The following is a 21,032-nucleotide window of genomic DNA, read 5'->3' as shown; positions in this document are numbered from 1 at the left end:
TGTTGGGTTTCAACCTCCACAGGCTATCATAAAAATATGTTTTGTTGTTGATGAAACCCTAAAGTTTTATTGAAATTTAAAACAAAGCTTAAACCATTAACCAGGAATTTCAACAGAAAAATCTGGATGTTAACAGTCAAGTCAGTGAGTCATGTCACAGAGAATTTCCCACAATGATAAAAAGTGTATCCCACTGGGAGAAGTTTGAACCAATTATCTGTGTTTGAAACCTTTCTAATATCACAAGAATCAAGTATAAAGATAATTCTTCATTAAAATACCAAATACGTTTGTCTACCAACTACTAATTATTTACAGCTATTACCATTTTTTCTTAGAAACTGGGTATATGGTCAAGGATTTTCCATAGCGTTTTACCATATAATTTTTCCAAAGATCCTGAAAATCTACTGACTGCATTGTATAAATGGGTAGAGTATATTTCTAAATATAATATAAATTTGTGACATGGCAATTTGGATATTTTATATGCAGAATACAGGTGAGTACAAATAATCCTTAAAGGTGCTATATGTAAGTTTTGAATGAAGATTTTTCTGCAGCTTATTAAACTTAGCTAAAAAGAAAAACGAAAAATGTAACTCTTGATTTTTACCTGTCCTTGTCCTTCAGTCTCAGTGGGGGTTTTAGGCTGACTTCCGTCCACTGTGGTGTAGTCATACTCACCTGTGTAGTAGTCTCCACCCACATTTGTCTGAAATCAGAGCAGGAACAGAACAAAATAAAGCATTGGACATTACAAGCAGGAGATGACTTAATTCAACTCATTATGGTTGTATTTGAGAGCTTCTTTTAATGCAATAAAAGAAGGGAAGGGTGATGAGTGTGTGTGTGTGTGTGTGTGTGTGTGTGTGTGTGTGTGTGTGTGTGTGTGTGTGTGTGTGTGTGTATATATATATATATATATATATATATTTTTGCGGAGACTTTGTTATATATGTATGTCTAAGTAGTAGATTTATTTAGCATATATCTTGCTAAAAAGTAAAGTTAATACCTATCATGAAATCAAAACAGACTATAAATCTAGAAACTAGGGAAGAAAATGAGAAAGAGGGCAAGAGAGAGACAATGTAAGTCTGAAAATGAGAGACAAAAGATGGACAAGGTTGGTGGGGAAAAAAAATCATGTTGTTGCATGTGTGTTATTCATGGCAAGAGACATGATAATGGTATTAGTCGAGTGTTACCTCAGTCTTGGCTCCTTCAGTTGGGGGAGCATCAGTGGTTAACTCTGCTTCATTGTAGTCATAGAACTCTGGGTATTCATAGTTAGTGTACTGTAAGGAAAAAGGGATGGGGGCCAGTCAATAAATTAGTGCTATCATGTAAATAAGGCAGTACAATGTCACAGAGACATGCTGTACATCTTCATTATTTACATGGCATGTAAGAGCATATCATTCTCACAACAGTGTGCAAATTTACTGTTGTCATGCTATTTTAGAAATAACATGGTCAAATCATGACAATATCAAATCCATATTAAAAAACTGAACTTTTTTTTGCATATGGATGACAGCAGCAATCCTTGATTCCCTTCCACCCGAACCTCCTGAGCTTCGCATGACCCTACTAAGAGAATTCATGTCTGTAATGAAACAAACAGCAATTAAGATTCTTGTTTGCTTCCAACAGGATCAGGGGGTTAATGTGATGCCAGTGAAAGCTTATCTGCCTCCACTGCTTAATTCTGTATGCCAACAATGGCCCCGGGGTTTCATTAATGGGCTCTTTAAAACAGAAAACTCAAGCTCTCCTGACTCACTGCATGTTGGTAAATTATGGGGAGCATAGAGAATACAATAGCATGGGGTAAAACCACTATTAAAAAATCCTGGTGCATTACAACAGTCCTTGTAAAGACAACACGTTCACTCTCTTACAAATTTTAAGCAGACTATTTCATTTTGGATGTTGAAACCATTACACTAAATTATAATATGGTCTGTTTTGTATATTATGTTGCTGTTTATATACACTTGAGAAATTATTTCAACCTGACCCACCAGAGAGGAAACATAACAATAAACATTTAATGACACAAGAGTTAAGTGGCTTATACATACTCGTTACTTTAAGGGTATATTCAACAAATTTGGGAAATACGCGTACTAGCATCCTTCCCGAGAGTTAGCTCTGAAAAGCTATACCGCTCTCATGTCTGTCTGTGAAATATGAATCTGGAGTCAGTAGACACTTAGCTTAGCTTAGCATAAAGACTCTAAGCCGACAGAAACAGCTAGCATGGCTCTGTCCATATATAAAATAAGACCAAATTCTAAACATGTTATATTTCGTTAGTTTAATCTATACAAAGACTTTAGTGCAAAAACATTACAGGTTGCAGTTTTACAGAGCCAGGCTAGCTGTTTCCCCCGTACTTCCATTTTTATGCTAAAATAGGCTAATTGTTTCCTGGCTCCAGCTTCATACTAACCATACAGACATGAGAGTAGTATCAATCTTCTCATCTAACTCTCAGCAAGCCATTCCCCAAAATGTAAAACTGCATTTTTTATTTAGTTCCCTAACACTGTCAAAACAGAGGCCAGGTAGATTAAGTTAACAGACCAGCCCCCTATATGCAATGCTCTATCAGCCCAGGGATTAATATTAGCCGCTAGACAACTGGTAAGCTCATAAAAATAATACAAGCTCCACGGCCTGCTGCAATGCTGGTCTGGCCTCCGTTCAGGGGCCAAGAGAGAAAAGGGTCATACGAGAGAGAAGCCCTGGCAAGACGAAACTAGACCGACTGACAGGGGAAACAGAGCGAAGGAGAGGGTCAGAGAGAAATACTGAGAAAGACAGAGAACGAAGGAAGGATTTATGAAGATTTATGGTTCTGAAGTGCTTGGCTGAGCTGAAGGCCTTCATCACAGACTTGGATGAAAGGCATAAATACTGAAGTGTGCTCATAAAAAAAGCTCCCTCTTCCTTCTCTTGCATCACTCCCTCTTCCTCTTTTAACCCAGCTGCAGACATGTGGCTCACGCCTGCAAAGGCAGCGTGATTCAGGTCAAGGAGCATCTTCAGAGACTCGGGTCAAAGCCACGCTCCGTGCTTGTATAGAATTGTTGAGGTGTGGTTTAAAAAACACTTTGGGATGGAAGTTCAGATCTCAAAAACACTTTTTTCATTACCAAAACACTCTGGTGAGATTTGGATGTCTACAATAGTGATTTGTCCTTTGGAGGAAATATTTTTCAGTTGTGTAGCGTTTAAATTCTTTAAAATACACTGGCTGAGCTGAAGGCCAGTGTTTTAAAGAATTTAAATGATCTAAAACACTGTTCTAAACAGTGTTTCAAAGTCTTTAAAACACTGTGTTGGAACGTAGGAAAAACATTCCTGTTAGAACTGTACAGAAATTGACAATGAATAAACCAGATTTACAATGTTCTTGAATCCAAACTACTCCCTGCTGTCTATTTAGAATTGACAAGCTCCTTGTCTTGAAGAGTAACTTGATGAAGTAAGCAATATTTTCCAGGACATGGTACCAACTGTACAGCCAATATTTTCAAACAGAGTACGGTCTCCTGATTTTTTTCTTTAACTGGGGATCTAAAGTCTACTTTTCCAGGTACTGGGAGTCTAGCTGGGGAAGGAAAAGCTTCAATTTCCCTGGGAGTCTGGGCAGAGCCTGCAGAACTCGTTAGTGATATAAATCACAGGGCCACTCCAAAGTGGGCTCAGATTTTGTGGCAGGGAGAAAGGAAAAGTTTCCAGTGTGAGCTCATCAGTTATTTAGTGAAATACTGAAGGAAAATGTCAGCCGACAGAACGGCTTTAACTAACAAAATAACAAAAATTGAGGATGAAAAAAAGAAAAATGAGACCCTGACACAAAGAACTGTGTTTCAATTAAGAGATCTGGCTGAAGATCCTACAAATGAAGTCTTGTAGCCAGTTGCAATTAATTTTGAATTTCAAACTGAATTAAAAATCAACACTGTGTTTTGACTTGTCAGCATGTCTCAACCGGTAAAACAGACAAGAGAAAGAGACAGATTGGAGTTGACATAGAAACTCACACCAGCCTGCCTCTGCCAAGCACTTATTGCCTGGAGGAATGTTTGTAAAAACGGTTTATGATCAGGCAATTTGCAGAGAACATTCTTGTACTTTTTATGTATTTCTAGTAAAATGAAAACATACTGGCTTAAACCAAGGAAATGTTATCGACTATTACTATTATCTGTCACAGACCATTGTTTATGGTATTGAAGTGTTTTCGGAAAAATGTTCAAAATGGGCTTGAGGAAACAAGGGCACTTGATAAGTTTTGCTGGTCTATCTCAAATAACACATATTGCCCAACACAAAATCCTTACTTTTTGCCTCAAAGCATAATTTCTTTACATTTCATCCTTCTTCTAACCATACTATCCTTCTTATTTAAAATCAAACTGAAATTAAAATTGAATTTGCTAAGAAATCAGCATATACATCCTTGATGTTTGTTTTGACTTTTGGTCAAAATTTACATCTGAATTACTAACTGACATTAGTATCCTAGGCTAATTCGCTTCTACTTTCGGAGTGGAAGCAAGCTAGCCTAGCTTGCTAGCCTCCATGTTCCAAGTGGGATACAGACTTCACAGCAGCACATCCCACCAAATGTTGAATGTTATAGAGAAACAATCATATACAAATCATATACCATAACCAATCTTAAATGGGTTTGTTGAAAATGGGAAAACTGTCTTGTATCAATGTTTGTAGGGCAGACAGGACTGTGATGTTCACCAGTGAGCGCAACACGAAGTTGAAAGCGCATCTAAAAAACAACACTGGCCCTAAAATGACACCGAACCATTGCCACAGGAAACGCCCACCCACACACTTGAAGCTTTCAATATCTGCTTCCACAAATTTTTCTACAGAAGGAGACGTTTCATCCTCTTGAAATGTGAACAAGAAAATGCATACTAGTTATAGTAGCATTATAGTTCACATTTCCTTACAGAAAAAGTAGCAAACTTAAGTTTGACTTTAAGTCACCCTGTTTTTCATTTAGATCTACGTAATTTTCCAAGCCTTCTATTTCACTGTCTTACTTCATCTTTTGCTTTCTAACTTTTACTAACAATACCCAAGTCAGAAGGCCTCTTTCCAAATTCCTGTTATCATCCATCCTAAATCTTAAACTTGAGCTCCATTTACTCTTCCTCCCTTCTCCCCTCACTCTTCTCCTCGCTACAATGATTCCTCCCTCCCTTTCTCTCCGAATCCAACTGTCTCCAAAACCCTCCCTACCTCCCCTCCTCTCTCCCAGCTCACTCTCCCTCCTTCCCTCCTTCTGCACAAGCACTCCTCCCTCCTGATCTCTACTACTAAATCCATCCCTCCCATCCATCCTTATTCCCCCCTCCAGATACTGACCTCGTCCTCAGGTTCCTGAGCCTGGGGGGTGTCGTGGTGGTTGGGGGTTTCACAGTCTGGGCTGTAGTGTTCACAGTAGTCATAGGCTGCCCTAGGGTCTGCCACTATCAGCAGCTGCTGGATGTCACCCTGGAAGAAGTGAAAAAGAAGGAATAGAAAATCAGCATGTCAGCAGAAGCCATGTCAACACATTTCACAGACTATAGAGTCATGGACTGGGAAGTATTTATCCCCCCTGCAAATTCCCATGTCAGAGTTTTCTTTCCTACTCAGTGTTGCTCAACATAAAAACAGGGAGTCTGTTGGATAATTTACAATGCTGTACCTGTATGTTATGGCCATCAGTTTTATTCATTTCAACTTAGTTTCTGAGAAATCAAGTTTTCCAGTTTCGTTTGCAAATGGCTCTAATACCCAGGAGCCTCAGCCACTGTTGCTATGGAGGAGAAGCTTGTCAGAGGCATTAATCAATTCATTCAAAATGAATTCTGAAAGTGAATTAATTTAAACTGTAAATTCTCCTTGGGTCCTGTAGTTGACTTTTCTCTTTACAGTACACTTTTCTGTACACAGGCTGGTACCTTTGATTTTTTTAAATCAAAGAAACAAATATACAAACACAGTTGCAAAACTTTTGAACTTATTGTTCAACTGGCAGTTGCTTTATGCCCCTCCAGTCCTTGGAAGTGCTGCAACTGTCAATCACTGAAAACTGTCTATGCAAAAAATTAACGTGACTTTTATTTCCTGGAACCTTACGGTCAAAATAATTCGACCTAACTTACAATCAGAAAGCATTTCTCCAGACACTACTCACGCTGTCCATTTCTTTTTTTAGTCATGATTACAAATAGAAACCAAATGTTAACGTCCATGAAGAATTCACCAATTCCTCCTCGCCTGATTGGTCCAGCTTCGCACCCATGTGGTAATGACATAATGTGAAAATAAAACAACAAGGTAGATGTTGTACAATACCAGAGGCAGTAGTATCTTGATTATTAATTACATACAGTTTTATGGAATAAATCAAAGCTTTAGGGGAGTGTCTAAGGTTCTAAAAGAGACTCGTACAGTTCCCCTCACTCAGACATTAGGGACAGCAGTCCCCTTACATAGCAGATAAATAAGCAAAGTCTGTACTGATCTTGGGCCGTCTGTTTTTCATGAGATTTTGGAAAAGGAAATGAGATCCCCGCTTCCAACCCTTCCATCAGCCAAAGGCTCTTTTTCCATGATGGTTTCCGAAGGAATTTCTAAACTGGAAACTGTTATGCCACTGATGTGGGGAATGTTATCTGTACCCATCAACCATATGGGCACCTCAGCTGACCCTTTTCAGAATCTACCTGGAGTAAGCAACTAAGAGGAAAAAATAAATGGGGTAAATAAACTAAGTGCTGTGTGCAGGTGAAGGGAGGTCACAATCAGGGTGGCCTCTAAAGTGGGAGCACATACATGCAGATCGCATTAAATTACAGGAGGCAACATCTGTACAAGCTCAGACCTCTGGAACACATTAGACATTCACGGCCCCATGCTCCCATCACATTTGACCATTAAACCTCAACAAGGTATTGAACTACCCAAACAACTATAACTATAAAAATATAAATACATTTTACATATGGAATAATGCATGGGTGCTAAGTGACTTTCATTCCACCAGCTGTTACCTGTTGTGGCATTAATGTTATAATCAGTTACATTTGGTTATCACTGACTTCCAGATACCCCTTTTCACAAGAAAACACATACATGATAGATTTTGTATACGTGTCATTTCACAGTATGCCCTGTGTGGAACTCCTTTATCATCCAACAGTCTGTGAGGTATCGGGGGTACGACATCTCTTCAGTTTACAGGATCTTACAGGAGTAAAATGAAGCTTAGGTCTCATTACGGAAGAAAAAAAAATCTCACCTACATAGCTAGTAATAAATTGTGACAAAATTACAGACGGTTAAAACAGTTATACCCACAATCTGACCTTTTCAACCCTTGTCTCTATCAGGTTTGTTGCTGGGAAAATATCCAGAGGAGGTGCAAGGAGAAGCGCTAAAAATGAAAACTAATTTTAATCCACCTCCACTTCCCCCTAATCAAAATAAGTGGGCAGCGGTGGCTGCAAACACGTGACCAAAAGGTTGCCAGTTTGATCCACAGACTACAGAACAAATCTGGGTGGGGAAAGCACCCAGAAAAGAAGTGAAAACAGTTCTTGCCCCTCCCTTAAGCAAGGCATTTACGCCAAACTGGGGCCAACAAGATCAGACTGTGGTTGTACTGGGCAGCTTCCAGGTGTGAATGTGCGTAAATGAGTGTGGAGCAGGGCGTTTATGCAAAAGAGGATTTGTGCTTATTGAACCTACACAATGAAAAAATGGGAAAATATCCTGTACACGACAGTTCACCCGGCACCTTGTGAACGTCTATTACAATGAACAAAAACTACAATGACAAACAGAAGTATTCAAGTTAACGACTGTACCGCAGCCATGGCTTACTGTATGTTCTTTTTATAATTTTGTACAAATGGATCCAAAGTCAAAGCCAGAAGCAGAGGAGGACAGATAAAAACAAAGACACACTGCATTTGGCAAGACGTCTGTCTGCTTCCCCCTCTCTGTGTCTTCCTGTGTCTTTGGACAGTAACTTTTCATTGTCATTCTTTCTCAGTCATTCTTTTTTTTTAGCTTAGTTTATGTGTGTATTCAGTAATGAGATAATGTGCATCAAACAACAATGCACTCGGTAAAGTAGAGTCAACAATCATCATACAGGGATTGACAAGAGACCACACACACTTAGCCCATTAATAAAGCCAGTCTGTGATTCAATCACTCCCATACTCCCTGATCTACTTCCCCTCACCACTCCCCCTCTCTCTTTTTACCCTCTGTGTCTTCATTGTCTGCATCTCAGTGCTTTTGTTGATGTTATTGTCTGGATTGTACTGAAGATCTCTCTGGCATCTGTTGAGGTTTCTCCTCAGAATTCCAGGAATGGTCTACAGTATTGCCCCGGATCTGCTCAGAGCTGGCACAGACACAAGGGGAGAAATCATGTGTCTAGGCTACACTACAAATCGATCTATTAATGGGTCTGCGCACAATGGACAATTTGTGTGTTAATACAGCGCACCTTGACACATGTTAACCTTCATCTCTCACTGCAACAGCAGCCATTAGATGGAAAAAAGGACATAAAAGGCCAATCTATAAAGGATGAGACCAACTGCTGGAATCATCCTACATTCTACATTTCAACCAATTCAAGAGTATGCAAAGGGCAGAGAATAAAAACAAGACTACTGGAAGTAAACACACCACAGGGTTTTCCTCAAGTGTTCATATTATACATCTGATTTTAAGCTAAGAGATTGATAATAGCAGACAGAAACCACTGGATTTTCCATGGGCTAGGTGTCCCTGCTGTCTGCTGTGAAGAGTCTCCCTCCCAATGCACATTCCACAACCACAAGGAACAGAAGTCACTTAAGGAAAATAACTGGCAGATGGATGATCACCTAAAAGTGTGTGGTATTACAAGTCTTGAGAAAAACATGAAATCTGTCCTCGGCATTGTAATGTTAGTAGGATGTCAAATACCAGCATCTGAATGCCACTCTGAAAGACAGAGGTATGAGGGGACAGTGATCAGGTGAATAGCTGATATCTGATTATAAGCACACATTACCTCATCCACAAGCATCAATGACTGCACTAAAAATTCAAGACACGACTTTGATTAGAAACAGACAGCCCCTACTGGCGCAAGATCAGAGATGACTGGAGGCACAGGAGTTCTCCCATCCTGCATTTGTTGGGACTAATTTAGAGGCATACAACAACAAAGATGTAGTCTGTGTTTGACTCTACAAAATCAAGGCCGTGCTTGATTTAGAAACCTCTACATCTACATCAGAGTGTCAATTTCTGGAGGGATACAAACCTCGATCTTTGCTTTTTTCAGGGCCTGTACAAATTTTGCCCTGATGTATTCCTTATAGGGTTCTTCTCAGGCTACACTCAAATCCTGTCTCGTTCATTGGCATAGTCCTACTTTAAGCATGGTTCTTCTAAAATGTGATCCTTTATCTATCTTAAACTTGCACTGCATTTCAATGTCTGGTAGACCTTGTTACAAATCCTGGGATGAAGTGCTACCTAGGAGGTTTAAAAAAAATGCAGCAATAGTTTTGTTTTTGGTACAAATTCAGGACATGTCTGAACTCAATGTCTGTGATTGTGCCTGATGTGGACATGTCAAAATCAGAAGAAATCACAAACTAGAATAAGCAGCAATCTGTTAATCTCAACAGAATTGCCAAAATACTTGCAAAAATACTTGCACAATATGCATTTATGTCAGACTTTTACAGCTGCAATGGCACTTGGATGTGGCAAAATGCATCGAAATTCCAATTGACTAGAGCCGAAAGATTAATCAGTGATTGTGATAACTAAAAAATCTTTTTTTTCTCCTGCTTTGTTTTATATCATTGTAAACTGAATATCTTTGGGTTGTTAACTGTTCAGACAAACCAAGATATTCTAAGACGAAGACAAAACAAAATATTTGAACGCATAACACTGGGCTCTGGGAAATTACACTTGGCACTTCTGACTATTTCTTGACATTTTATTTGTTGATTAACATAATATATATTATACATAAAACAATTAACTGGCAGATTAATCGATAATGAAAATAATACCAAATTGCAGCCTTATTATACTTTATACACAAATAATTTGTAGTTTTCACAAATGCCTGCGGAACATGTAAGTAAGTAATTAGATGGTTGCAAGGTTACTGACTGTGGCCAGTTGCAGCAGATCACTTTGCCTGCAGGAACAGCTGGGGGATATTAATGCACCCAGAACACACCCTTGGAAATATGCCCAAAGCATCTGCAGTCTGACCCAGTAAAACACAAATGTAAACATGCAGACGCTGGGGGAAAAAAAAAAGGGCACAACAATCACAAATGATGTGTTTGTGTGATCAGCCTTGTTGCTATGAAAGAAAACGCATCCATATATGACACCGACATTTCTTTTGGGCTTTTAAGAGTGATAGTACAAGCTCTCAACTGGGGATGAAAGGATGTTTTTTGCTACCGCAATCTCACTATGAGATACAAGATGACAGTGCAGGTGTGTATTTACATCTTGCCTTTCCAGGAACATTGTCCCGGTTATAATCCCCAGACCTCGCTGTGAACGGCTTTCACTGCAACTACTTGCTGCTAAAGAAAAAGTTCAAATGAAACATTTAATGGTGTCACTGTGACCTGCCTGTGACACTGAACCTTCTGGGCACCGTCAGCCAGATGTGGCCAGCTTAGAGGCCATGCAGACTGTGGCTGTTCAAATCAATCGTTTTACAGGCGTTACTCCTGCAGATGTTTTTGCTTTAAAAAGCTATATTGTACAAACTTTTATTATCTTTTGTAGCCATAAGTTACTTCTGTATTTTCTTTATTTGATCTCTTATGCCCACCTCTGCACAAACTTGACACACTCGATGTCTAAAAAGCTTGCTATTCCAAACTCTGGGAGGGGAACACATCTTGAAAGAACAAACAGACAGATGGAATTTCAAAACTTTACAAGGACAACAATTAACCAAGAAGCAGAGAAGGGGAAAATGTATAATACTCTCCAGATTTCTCCCAGCATTTTATCAAATGCAGCCTTTGTGGTCGGTGGAGGGATAAAGTTTCTCTTCAAGCACTGGGGCCATACAAATGTATTGCACCCTTCGAATATTAAAACATTTCGCTTGCCAGTAGCTCACAAAACTGTTTAACGGTCTGAGCCATCTGCTTTCTAGTCTGCCTGCCCTTTCTTTATTTCTTTCTCTTTCTCTCTCTGTCTCTTTTTCCTCCCTCTGCTCCTTTCCGTCGCAAAAGTCTTTAAGAAGCACCTTGGGTCCATTACTTTCTGACTCTGCTGAGACCAGTTAGTTGGGGTCACAGCACATGAGACAAGGAGGTCAGATTCAGGTACAATTTGACATAGTTAAGCTAGGTTATAGTGAGAAAAGTTTAAGCACTAAGATGCTATAGTCTTCTGTTTGTGCGTTTAAATTCACGTTGACAATATCACATATGCTGATAACACTCAAATATTAATTAATCAGTATATTTCTAGTACACAACCTTGACAAAACATATTGTGATGAGTACTGGAGGGTAAAAAGTGACTAAGGGTAGATGAGAAACAGTCAGAGCATTTCTTTTCCTGCCAACTCAACCATAAACAATGATTCACTTTAAGGCTTAGGACCCATCAGAGCCTTGTTAGATTCCTCTGCCAAAGACTCCCTGCTTGAGGGACAACATTTTGGAATGATCTACAATATAGTAATGACAGACAGATAAACAAACTATCTTCGCCTCTTTCTCCCTCTGTCTTCCTCACAGGCACACACATGCACAGACACTCACTTTAATGCATGCATGCACATACATGACAACTCACACGTAAACACATGTGCAGACAAACAGCGCAAACAAAGAATCCCAGTCAGTCCTTTTAAGTTTAAAGACTGGATTTACATAAAAATGAGAAGGGGAGATGATTTTAATTCAAATATCTTGTGGCTTTTATTAAAGAGAAGAAAAGAGAGGAAAAAGGGGGGAAAAAAGGCATTTGGAGGCCCAGTCGGTGAGCATATCTCTTAAACAGCTGTGCAGTCTGAGCCAAGACTAAGCACACACTGATCATATTTTCCCCTAGCCTTCACTCTTCCCTGTGCTTCCAGCTTTGACACCTGCTTATGCAATCTGATGCAGTAAAGTAGCCATGTGCTCACAGCTCAAAGCAGTTTTAGTGAGAAAGCTCACAGCCAACCTCCGTAATTAAACCAGGGAAATGCTCCAAATTTATGAAGCTCTTAGCAATGCTAATCAGTCAGTTTTTTTTATCTGTTAGGTCCCAGATAGATTCTCATAAGTGTAAATTCAGTAGATGACAGGCTGCAGAAAATGTCCTGGTTTATCCATTTACAAATTTAGGTTTAAGCATAGGTTAGGTAAGGTTTTGTTGCGGTTGAGGTAGGAGTAAAAATCTGGAAAAGACTTCAGTCTTTGCCTGTGACTACGGTGGGATCCCTAACATCGTGTCCAGGGGTCATCAAAATATCAGTATGTGTCCTCTGGGTATCATGAATAACCACACCAAATTTCACAGTAATTTAGCAATTAGTTTTCAAGACACATTATCCGGGGCCAATGTATTAGTCAACTGGAAATTTTAACCTTACAATGGTGTTAGACGAAGGTCGAGAATCAACAAAATCACTGGAATCCATCCTCTGAGGGCTATGAATTTGCATGCTGAATCCTAAAGGGACTGTTAAGGATTTGGTGAAATATGCTGGGAAACAGCTAGCCTGGCTCTCTCCAAAGTGTAAAAATACACCTGTTAACACCTCTAGGCTCATTACTTCATATGTTCTAACTCATATGTTTTATTCTTCCACAGACAGAAATGTTAATGTTTCAGGGGGGAGTTATGTAACCTGTTTCTTGGTACATGGATGCAGTGACTTCTCGAAGCCACTTGTCCCAGAGATGTGCTGGCTGGATGGGTAAACTGTGGTTAGTTAAGAAACACTTTCAGCAGGGCCTGGCTACTTGTTTCTGCCTGCTTCCAGTCTTTATGCTAAGCTGGTCACCTCCTGGCTCCGGCTCCATATTTAACACACAGACATCTCATTTATTTCCCAAATTGTCAGACGATTATTTTATTCTGTCACGTAGTTGCCAAGGTGTCTTGCTGTCCACTACCTGAACCTACAGCACACAACCAAAATGGATGACAATCTTGAGATTTAAAACTGATTAAACATTTTATGTCTAAGCCTTAATTTAGATGCATCTCTGTAAGATTTATACATATATACATTCTTTAAACATACAAGACCTTGGACGAACTGATCTCAAAAACCTGATAGCAAAGATGTTTTAGATTTTCACAATATGTTTATCAAGATAAGCAAGCAGTGTCCCAAAAGTCTCCATGGCCTCTGAGGTATACTGATCATTGTATACATACAACAGCTGTAGAATGGATGCCTATTTATAATCCCATAAACAAACCCTGAATTGAACACATGGATTACATCGGCATACTTTGCAAACCTGTTTTCATGTTAACGAATATTAAATCATTAAACAACACCCTTGTAGCCAGTAAGATTTTTCCCCATTAGCAGTGTGGTTTGCCTACATGTAGCCAGTTTATAATCACCAAATCTAAAATTATAAAAGCTGAAGTGTAAATAATTACAGTTTAAGATACGGCTGCCATCTGGGTGACAACAGCACTGCTATGTGTTATGCACTGATTAAAACCACCTTGCAACGTGCGAAAAGACTAAACGCTTGGAACTAAAAGGAATCACTCTGTTCTCCAGGTTTTTAAGAAGTGAACAAAACAAATTACTCTGTAATTCAACATCGTTTAGTGTAATATATGTTCAAAGAAAGAGCACTCACAAACGCCAAATGGCTAGTCTCCAATCAGCATTAAAAATAGAAAAGGCTTGGTGAATGTGCTAGGCTAAATTTTATCTTCTCCATTCAGCTCATAATTACCTTAATTTCAATCCCAACTGTGGCTTTCAGTCTTACGTTGTTTTTTGTTGATAATGTTATGAAACTAATTTTCTATGGTTGGGCTTCAGCTATAGTAAATGTCAATTGTACAAAATATAAAATTCATATTGACTCCTCTAATCATGACCTCTACTTGTCTATAGGTTTAACCGCTATAATTAAGCAATGTGATCTGCTCACCAAAAACCTATTAGTGAAGAAGAGCGGCACCCTGTTGTCAAGTGGCTCCTCTGTGGAAAGTCATCTCTGACCTGGAGGCAAACATTTTGCAGGCTGTTCTACTTAGCAGGCATTCCACATGCAGACATCAAAGAGAGGCTGTTGTCTTCTGAGCTAGCATTCAAGCTCACATTTTCCACTCCGCTCAGAGCTACCTGTGCTAAACCTGGTAACTTGGGCCTCCACTTCAAAACCGCCACCTCGGTAACTACCCACTGAGCCGGGAAGTCTAATTCTCAGTTCTGAGAGTCACAGGCGTTAAAGGAATTATAGGAAAAAAAATAATTTCACAAGTAGTAGAAAAGTTTATGAATCTTAAATAACACACTGTCCAATATGAACAAATGAGGCCTATTATGACTCAGTCTCTCTTTTATTAAGTCGACTATTCAGACAAACAAACTCTGAAAGCACCCTTTCCATAGAAATTGCCCATGGCTCTTGCCGATTACACAAAGCTTATATTGTTGTTCTGGCCAATAAAAAAAAAAAAAAAAAATCACTATTTACTGTATGCACAAGTTAATGAAAGACAAATAAAATGTCAGCCTTGAAGTTTGTGGACTTAAACTATTAGACACTAAAATTGTCCTTTTTCACAATGGTAAATGAGATTCATTTAAAGTAAGATTCAAAATATGTTTTCAATTACATCCATACTTAACCGGAATGTTGAAATTGCCTGCATCAAGGTAAGCTTTCCAAACTCCCTCAAAACAAAATCGCTTCAATCTGCTGGTGAATGTCTGCATTATATTTGTGAAAGACACTCCTGTGTAAATGATGGAGACATTTTTAAGCAGTATTTTACCACAGAATTCAGTGTCAGAGGTGAATTGTACTGTATCTTTCCAAGAATATCATATGCGAAAACTACTGAAGATAATAATAATGATAATATAGTCACTGTATGCATTGACTGTACTGATGTCTTCTGCACTGACACAATCTAGGAAAACATTACAGCAATAGTGCAATATTTTGGGAAATATGCTTATTTGCTGCCTTGTCAAGAGTTAGATGAGAATGTTTATACCTCTCTCATGTCTGTGCATTAACTGAGGAGCTAGAGCCGGGGATTAGCTTAGTTTAGCATAAAGACTGGCAGGAGGAAAGTGCTAGCTTGGCTCTCTCTAAAGTTCAGAAAGAAACCTACCTACGCCTCTAAAGCTCATTAATTAACATGTTGTATCTCACTCGTTTAATTCGAAGATAGGCAGATGTTGTAAATACAACAAATTGTAGTTTTGTGGGGTTACATGCTGTAAAATTTTTTTTGAAACCAGCGCAGTGACACCAGTCTTTATGCTATCCTAAGCTAAAAGCCTTCTTCCTCCAGGTCAGTACTTAATGCATACACATGAAAGTTGTATCCATCTTCTCATCGAACTCTCAGAAAACAAACAAACAAACAAAAACAAAAACAAAAAACATGCATTTTTCCAAAAATGTCAAACCATTCCTTTAAATCAAGTCACACAATAACCCTCACAATGCAGCTTCATCTAGATGAGTGAGGATTCAATATGGCTCCCTTACCTCAAAAACCTCCTCATCCAGGATTCTGGTGCCAAAGACAGTGATGCCCTCTGTGTTGATGACGGCCTGGTCACTTCTGCCGAGCGGCCTGATCACCTTCTTCTTACAGTCCACAATGATGGTGACACTCTTCTTCTCCACGCTGATAGCTACGCGATGCCATCTGTGCAGCACGAGAGCAACAACAACATACAGTAGGAGGTCAGAAATATAACCAGAATGCTTCTACGCTTTCTATCCTTTCAAATTAAAAAAAAAAAAAAAAAAAATGCCGCAGTATATGAGTAAAAGAATAGTTTGACATTTTAGTAATGTGGTTATTTGCTAAATATAAAACTACAGCCGGTAGCTAATTAACCTGGTTTAGCCTAGTGTTAAAGTGTGGATGCAAGGGAAAAATGCTATTCTCGTTCTGTCCAAAAGTAACGATATTTGATCACCAGTAGCTCTAAAGCTGACTAATTAACACAATATATCTCATGTAAAAACAACAGTTTTCAGCAGATACTTTCCAGCGTCTTGCTGGACAGATAAACTGTTGTTCAACTCAAAAGTAAAACCTGTAAAACCACAAATTGTCATTTTTACATTACTCTTTTAAATAAATGAGATATAAAGTGTTAATTGTGATCTGAAGGGTGTTGGCAGGCAGATTTTCCTTTGCCTTTAAGATAGAGCCAGGCAACTGTTTCCCCCCTGCTTCCAGTCTTTATGATAGGCTAAGGCATTTCTTTTAGCATTTGTGCAATTGATTGATGGCAGCTTTTAACAACTATTTCTATCAGCATCATTGGACGAAGATGAAGACCCTGCCCCTTACTGTGTATCAGTATACCACTGCTGTAAATAATCAGGAAAAGAAATGGCTTACATCAAATTGCTGTCAGCAATTTATTTGCCATTACTGTCTGACTGGTTCCATATGGTATTAAAGACTGAACAAACATGATGATATTAAATCCTCAGGACTGTATCAGTATACTAGGCTTGAAGATCTAAGTATGTTCTGAGTACTTGAGAAAATATGTTAAGCAGATTGGCTTTGTTCAGCATAAAATATAACCTATAAATCGTGATAAAATGCTCAAGATGAGCATCCAAATGTGCTGCTTTGTTTCTGAGCCAACTACACAAGATTAACAACAAACCTGAAATTTTGAATTCACCACTGATAATCCTTGAGTTCGGCTGGTAACACAATGGGACAAAGAAAAGCAAAGATCCACACAAAAATCTACCATCCACATCTGACCTCCAACAGGCCCAAGCCCTCTTGAGAACCAGTCAGTTACTTACTTGCCGTCAGCGAGGTTGATGGAGCGGAACAAGGGGTACTCCTCTGGGGCAGGCTTGCCATGCTGGTCCTCATACAGGAAGACAGGGGCACGGCCCACCTCCACCCCAAGCTGCTGGATACCTTGCTTGTTGTACACGGACAGCAGGAAGGACTGCAGGCCAGCCTTGGGCTTGATGGTAAACAGGATGGAGAAATCATCTGGGAAAACTCCCCCTGAAGGTGGAACAAGCGGCAGGCATGTAGGTTGGTGTGTTGGTAGAGACCGACAGATAAGTAGTTCAAAAAATTTGCGTAAGTGCACATTTTTGTCCGAGGTTTTACAGCGTTGATCTGCATCAGTTTCATATTTATTTGATTACACACATGGGAGTGTCCCAGTATAACCACACTAGTTCTAATTAAATTCAAATAAATAACTCTTGTGGGGATGTTGATTCAGGACTATTTTCCTCATTTCTAAGGAGAGAATGTTTATGGCCCACCTTCCTTCATAAAGTTAAAAGAATAGTTTGATACTTTGGGAAAAAAACGCTTATTCTTTCTGGAAAATTCCAGCACATAACCCCCCATTAAATCACAACGTGTTGTTTTTAAAAGTCATGTTTTGTACAGGTTAAACAAATCAGATATAATGTGTTAATTAGTGAACTTTAGAGGTGCTGGTAGACAGATTTTTGTTACCTTTGGCCAGCGCCATGCTAGCTGTTTCCCCGTTTCCATTCTTTGTGCTAAGCTAAGCTAATTGGTTACTGGTGGTAACTTTATATTTAGCACACAGACATGAGAGTATCATTGCTCTTTTCATCTAACTCTCAGCAAGAAAATGAATGAGTAAATCTACCAAAACGTCAAACTATAAACATAAAAATGGCTATTTCTAACCCTTAAGTACAGAAATTAAGAAGTAATGCAGCCTTGAAAGGTGAGCTCTGTACTGGTCTCTGAGTATAATCTGTATTAAATGTATAGTAGCCAATTCTAATGTAAGGCACAGTATGTTCATGCAGACTCCATTTAACCTTGTGCCCTGTCTATTACACATCAATCTTCAACTGATTTAATTACAAAGGCAATTGTATATAATGACTAAATTGAAAAATGGCAAGTGTATTATCTTTCTAACTTTCTCTCCTCACATTAAACGCAAACATATAGACACAACTGGACCTAGGGCAGTGTCTATTAAGGAAGCTAAGAGAGACCTTGGCATGCCCTGAAAGGACTCAACAGTGGTGATGTAACCATATTAGTTTCACAAGGGCTGTAAATACAATAACTCAAACAAATGTCAGATTTATAAAATATAATAGCTCAGTTCAATGAAAAAATAGCTAATAGCTAATCTTCATACACTTTGATAAAGTAATGAAGAACTAATGGGCCTCCAATAGATGTGAACTTTATTGTTATGTATTATTATGTACTGTATTAATTCCTAAATACAGCATGTATCACAATTCAGCTGGGAAAAAAAGCAACTGGCAAGACTGGAAATCGACAAACAGCAAAATTACATCTGTCAATGTTTCACTGGTTTTCTACAGCCATCAGTAATGACAAAGGTTCGTTATATAATATTGAACTAGCTTATGAGTAGCACTGAGCGTAGCAAAGAGTGTAAGAAAGTAGAATACCAAATCGTTAAACAGTCAAATAGCTTTTATGTTTCCCTTAGTGCACTCTTTCCCTAATAAAATAAATATGACTTTGTTTGTCACAAACAGCCAGGCGTCAGACATTGAGTCAGGCAATGCACATTCAATATGAAAATCCTGTTAGATTTCACTATGTTAGCCAGATATGCCATATTCGAGGCTGCCAGCAGTCAAACTTGAGGAGACACACTTTATTGAAAAGATTACTCCACAAATCATCAAAAGAAATATTCTTCTCATTGATTTGCTTGAATTAATTGTGGCTTTCCTCAAAATATCAAGTAACAAAAATCTGGTCCCTGTTCCTCTTACTTAAGTCATGTGTTTACATGACATTTCATACACCATGTGCTGAGTGACTCTCATCCACTATGGGCTCTTGGAGCCTACTGGAACTCCACGACATACATAGGTGTCTTGTAGAAAATAACTGCTGAACATCTGCACTGTATTTTAGAAGACAGGTGCTTGTAGCGAAGGGTTTCATTAAAGTTGTTCATTACACCATTTTCTATTTCATTGTGAAAAACATATATTTAAGATGTTTTTAGTTTGCCAATAAGTGGTACAAGACAGTGAAACAAAAACATCAGTTATACTTTCAACCAAACAATAATTTGTTTGAGCAGGCATAACATTTTTAACAATGCAAGTGGCATGGCTTTAGGGATAGCACTGTCGGTCAGCTGGTGGGTGAGTTCACCACTTTGGTCTGGACCGAAATATCTCTACCACTACTGGATGGATTGCCATACAATTTTGTACAGACATTCACGTTCCTATCAGAATGAATTGCATTAACTTTTGTGATCTTTTGACTTTTGATTCAGTTCCACCTTCAGTTCAAATTTCATCACCTTGATGTACGACCGAATACCTGCAAAACTCATGATATTCCCATCAGCCTCGGCTGTAGTTTGGGTCTTTTGCTAGAAAATGACAGCATTCTAAAATGCTAAACTTAGATGGTTAAAATGGTTAATAATATACCTGCTATATAATACATTATAACATCAGTATGTGAGCATGTCAGTCTGCCAACATTAGCATTTAGCTTAAAACACCACTGTCCCTAGTATAGCCTCACAGAGCTGCTAGCATGGCTGTACACTCAGTCTTGTTTAAAGGCAGGGTAGCTCGTTTCATAGTGACATCATGTCGGTATTCCTGTGTAAAAGCTGCTATTGCAAGGTTTTATGCAAAAACACGTCCATTATCTCACAAAACATATTGACATCCGCCATCTCTGAGACCCTTTAATTTCACAAAATTTGCTCAAATAGAATGCAGATGTCAGATAAAAGTTAATTTGAAGTTCTCCACTTCGAGGAACTGACAGGAAATAAAATAAAATGTTAACTATCTCCTGAACAGCATTAGGCAAGTGATCCTCAAGAAATTGCTGCACTCACCAACATTACAATTTTAGCCTCTTTTCATATCTTTGGTGTTCTTTGGAATAAAGCAAACATACACAGATTAGCTGGAAAATGCTGTCTGCAGTTCATTTACAACTAAACTAATTACTGAATTCTTGTTTTCCCTTTTTTTTTTGGCTGATCCACTTTTTACTGTCCTGAGCGCCCTGGTTCATCTTCAGCGTAACGCTGGGAATCTGTGGAAGGTGAGGAGTTACCTGGGAAGAGTTGTTTGGTTGGAGCGCTGATCTGAGCCTCTCTTCCCACTCTGTAAGCTACATCAGGTTTGGATCCTCTCCGGGCTGTGCAGAAGCCCGTTGTTTTCCTTACGCCTTCAGGAGAGCTCTGGAAGTCTAGCACCTTCAGTACATCCACTGGTTCAGCTGTGGAGGAAGAACAAAGAATTGATTGAGTTGCCCAATTCTTGGGAAGCAAAATGACATTATAGTTGCACAGCAATATGCTATTTAAGGAACACATTTGTCCAAAGCTCCTAAGTGCTGAGTCAAGTGTTTCCCATATTCAGACTCTATTTCGGTGGTGCACACAAAGAGCTCTGTTTCCACCTGAAGAGAGGTTTTTTAGGAGTTTTGTTTTTCGTATTTTTGTAAGAGAAGATTGTTTGGAATTTCTTCCATTATGCTCTATTCCAGCGCAGTTGTGTAATTTTGAAAAATGACTTAGAAATCAGCTTTTTAAAATCTACAGTCACCTCTTAAATGTATAAGTAAAATCTCAGTCTGCTGGAAACACAGGATGAGTGCATCACGTACAGAGAAAATGAACATTAAACCGACTGCTAAAGGCATACTCGCTGTATATGCTGCTACAATGTAAATTTAACTAATTTAATAGAAAT

General features: G+C 38.8%; 1 protein-coding gene across 2 annotated transcripts in view; it reads right to left on the bottom strand.

Annotated features, from left to right (window-relative positions):
• Positions 1-21,032, bottom strand: part of LOC120799265 (collagen alpha-1(XI) chain-like) — an 85,431-nt gene that overhangs the window by 57,871 nt on the left and 6,528 nt on the right. For both annotated transcript variants that reach the window (XM_040144291.1, XM_040144292.1), the window contains exons 2-7: positions 20,392-20,556; positions 17,100-17,313; positions 15,804-15,966; positions 5,413-5,541; positions 1,212-1,301; positions 617-715 (exon numbers count right to left, since the gene is read on the bottom strand). In XM_040144291.1, the coding sequence (XP_040000225.1) occupies positions 617-715; positions 1,212-1,301; positions 5,413-5,541; positions 15,804-15,966; positions 17,100-17,313; positions 20,392-20,556 (860 nt within the window). The remainder of the gene's footprint in view (positions 1-616; positions 716-1,211; positions 1,302-5,412; positions 5,542-15,803; positions 15,967-17,099; positions 17,314-20,391; positions 20,557-21,032) is intronic.

This window comes from Xiphias gladius, chromosome 14, assembly GCF_016859285.1.
Source record: "Xiphias gladius isolate SHS-SW01 ecotype Sanya breed wild chromosome 14, ASM1685928v1, whole genome shotgun sequence".
NCBI classification, from domain to species: Eukaryota; Metazoa; Chordata; class Actinopteri; order Istiophoriformes; family Xiphiidae; genus Xiphias; species Xiphias gladius.
The sequence above is the reverse complement of the archived record's forward strand: the minus strand, read 5'-3'. Positions and strand labels throughout refer to the sequence as shown.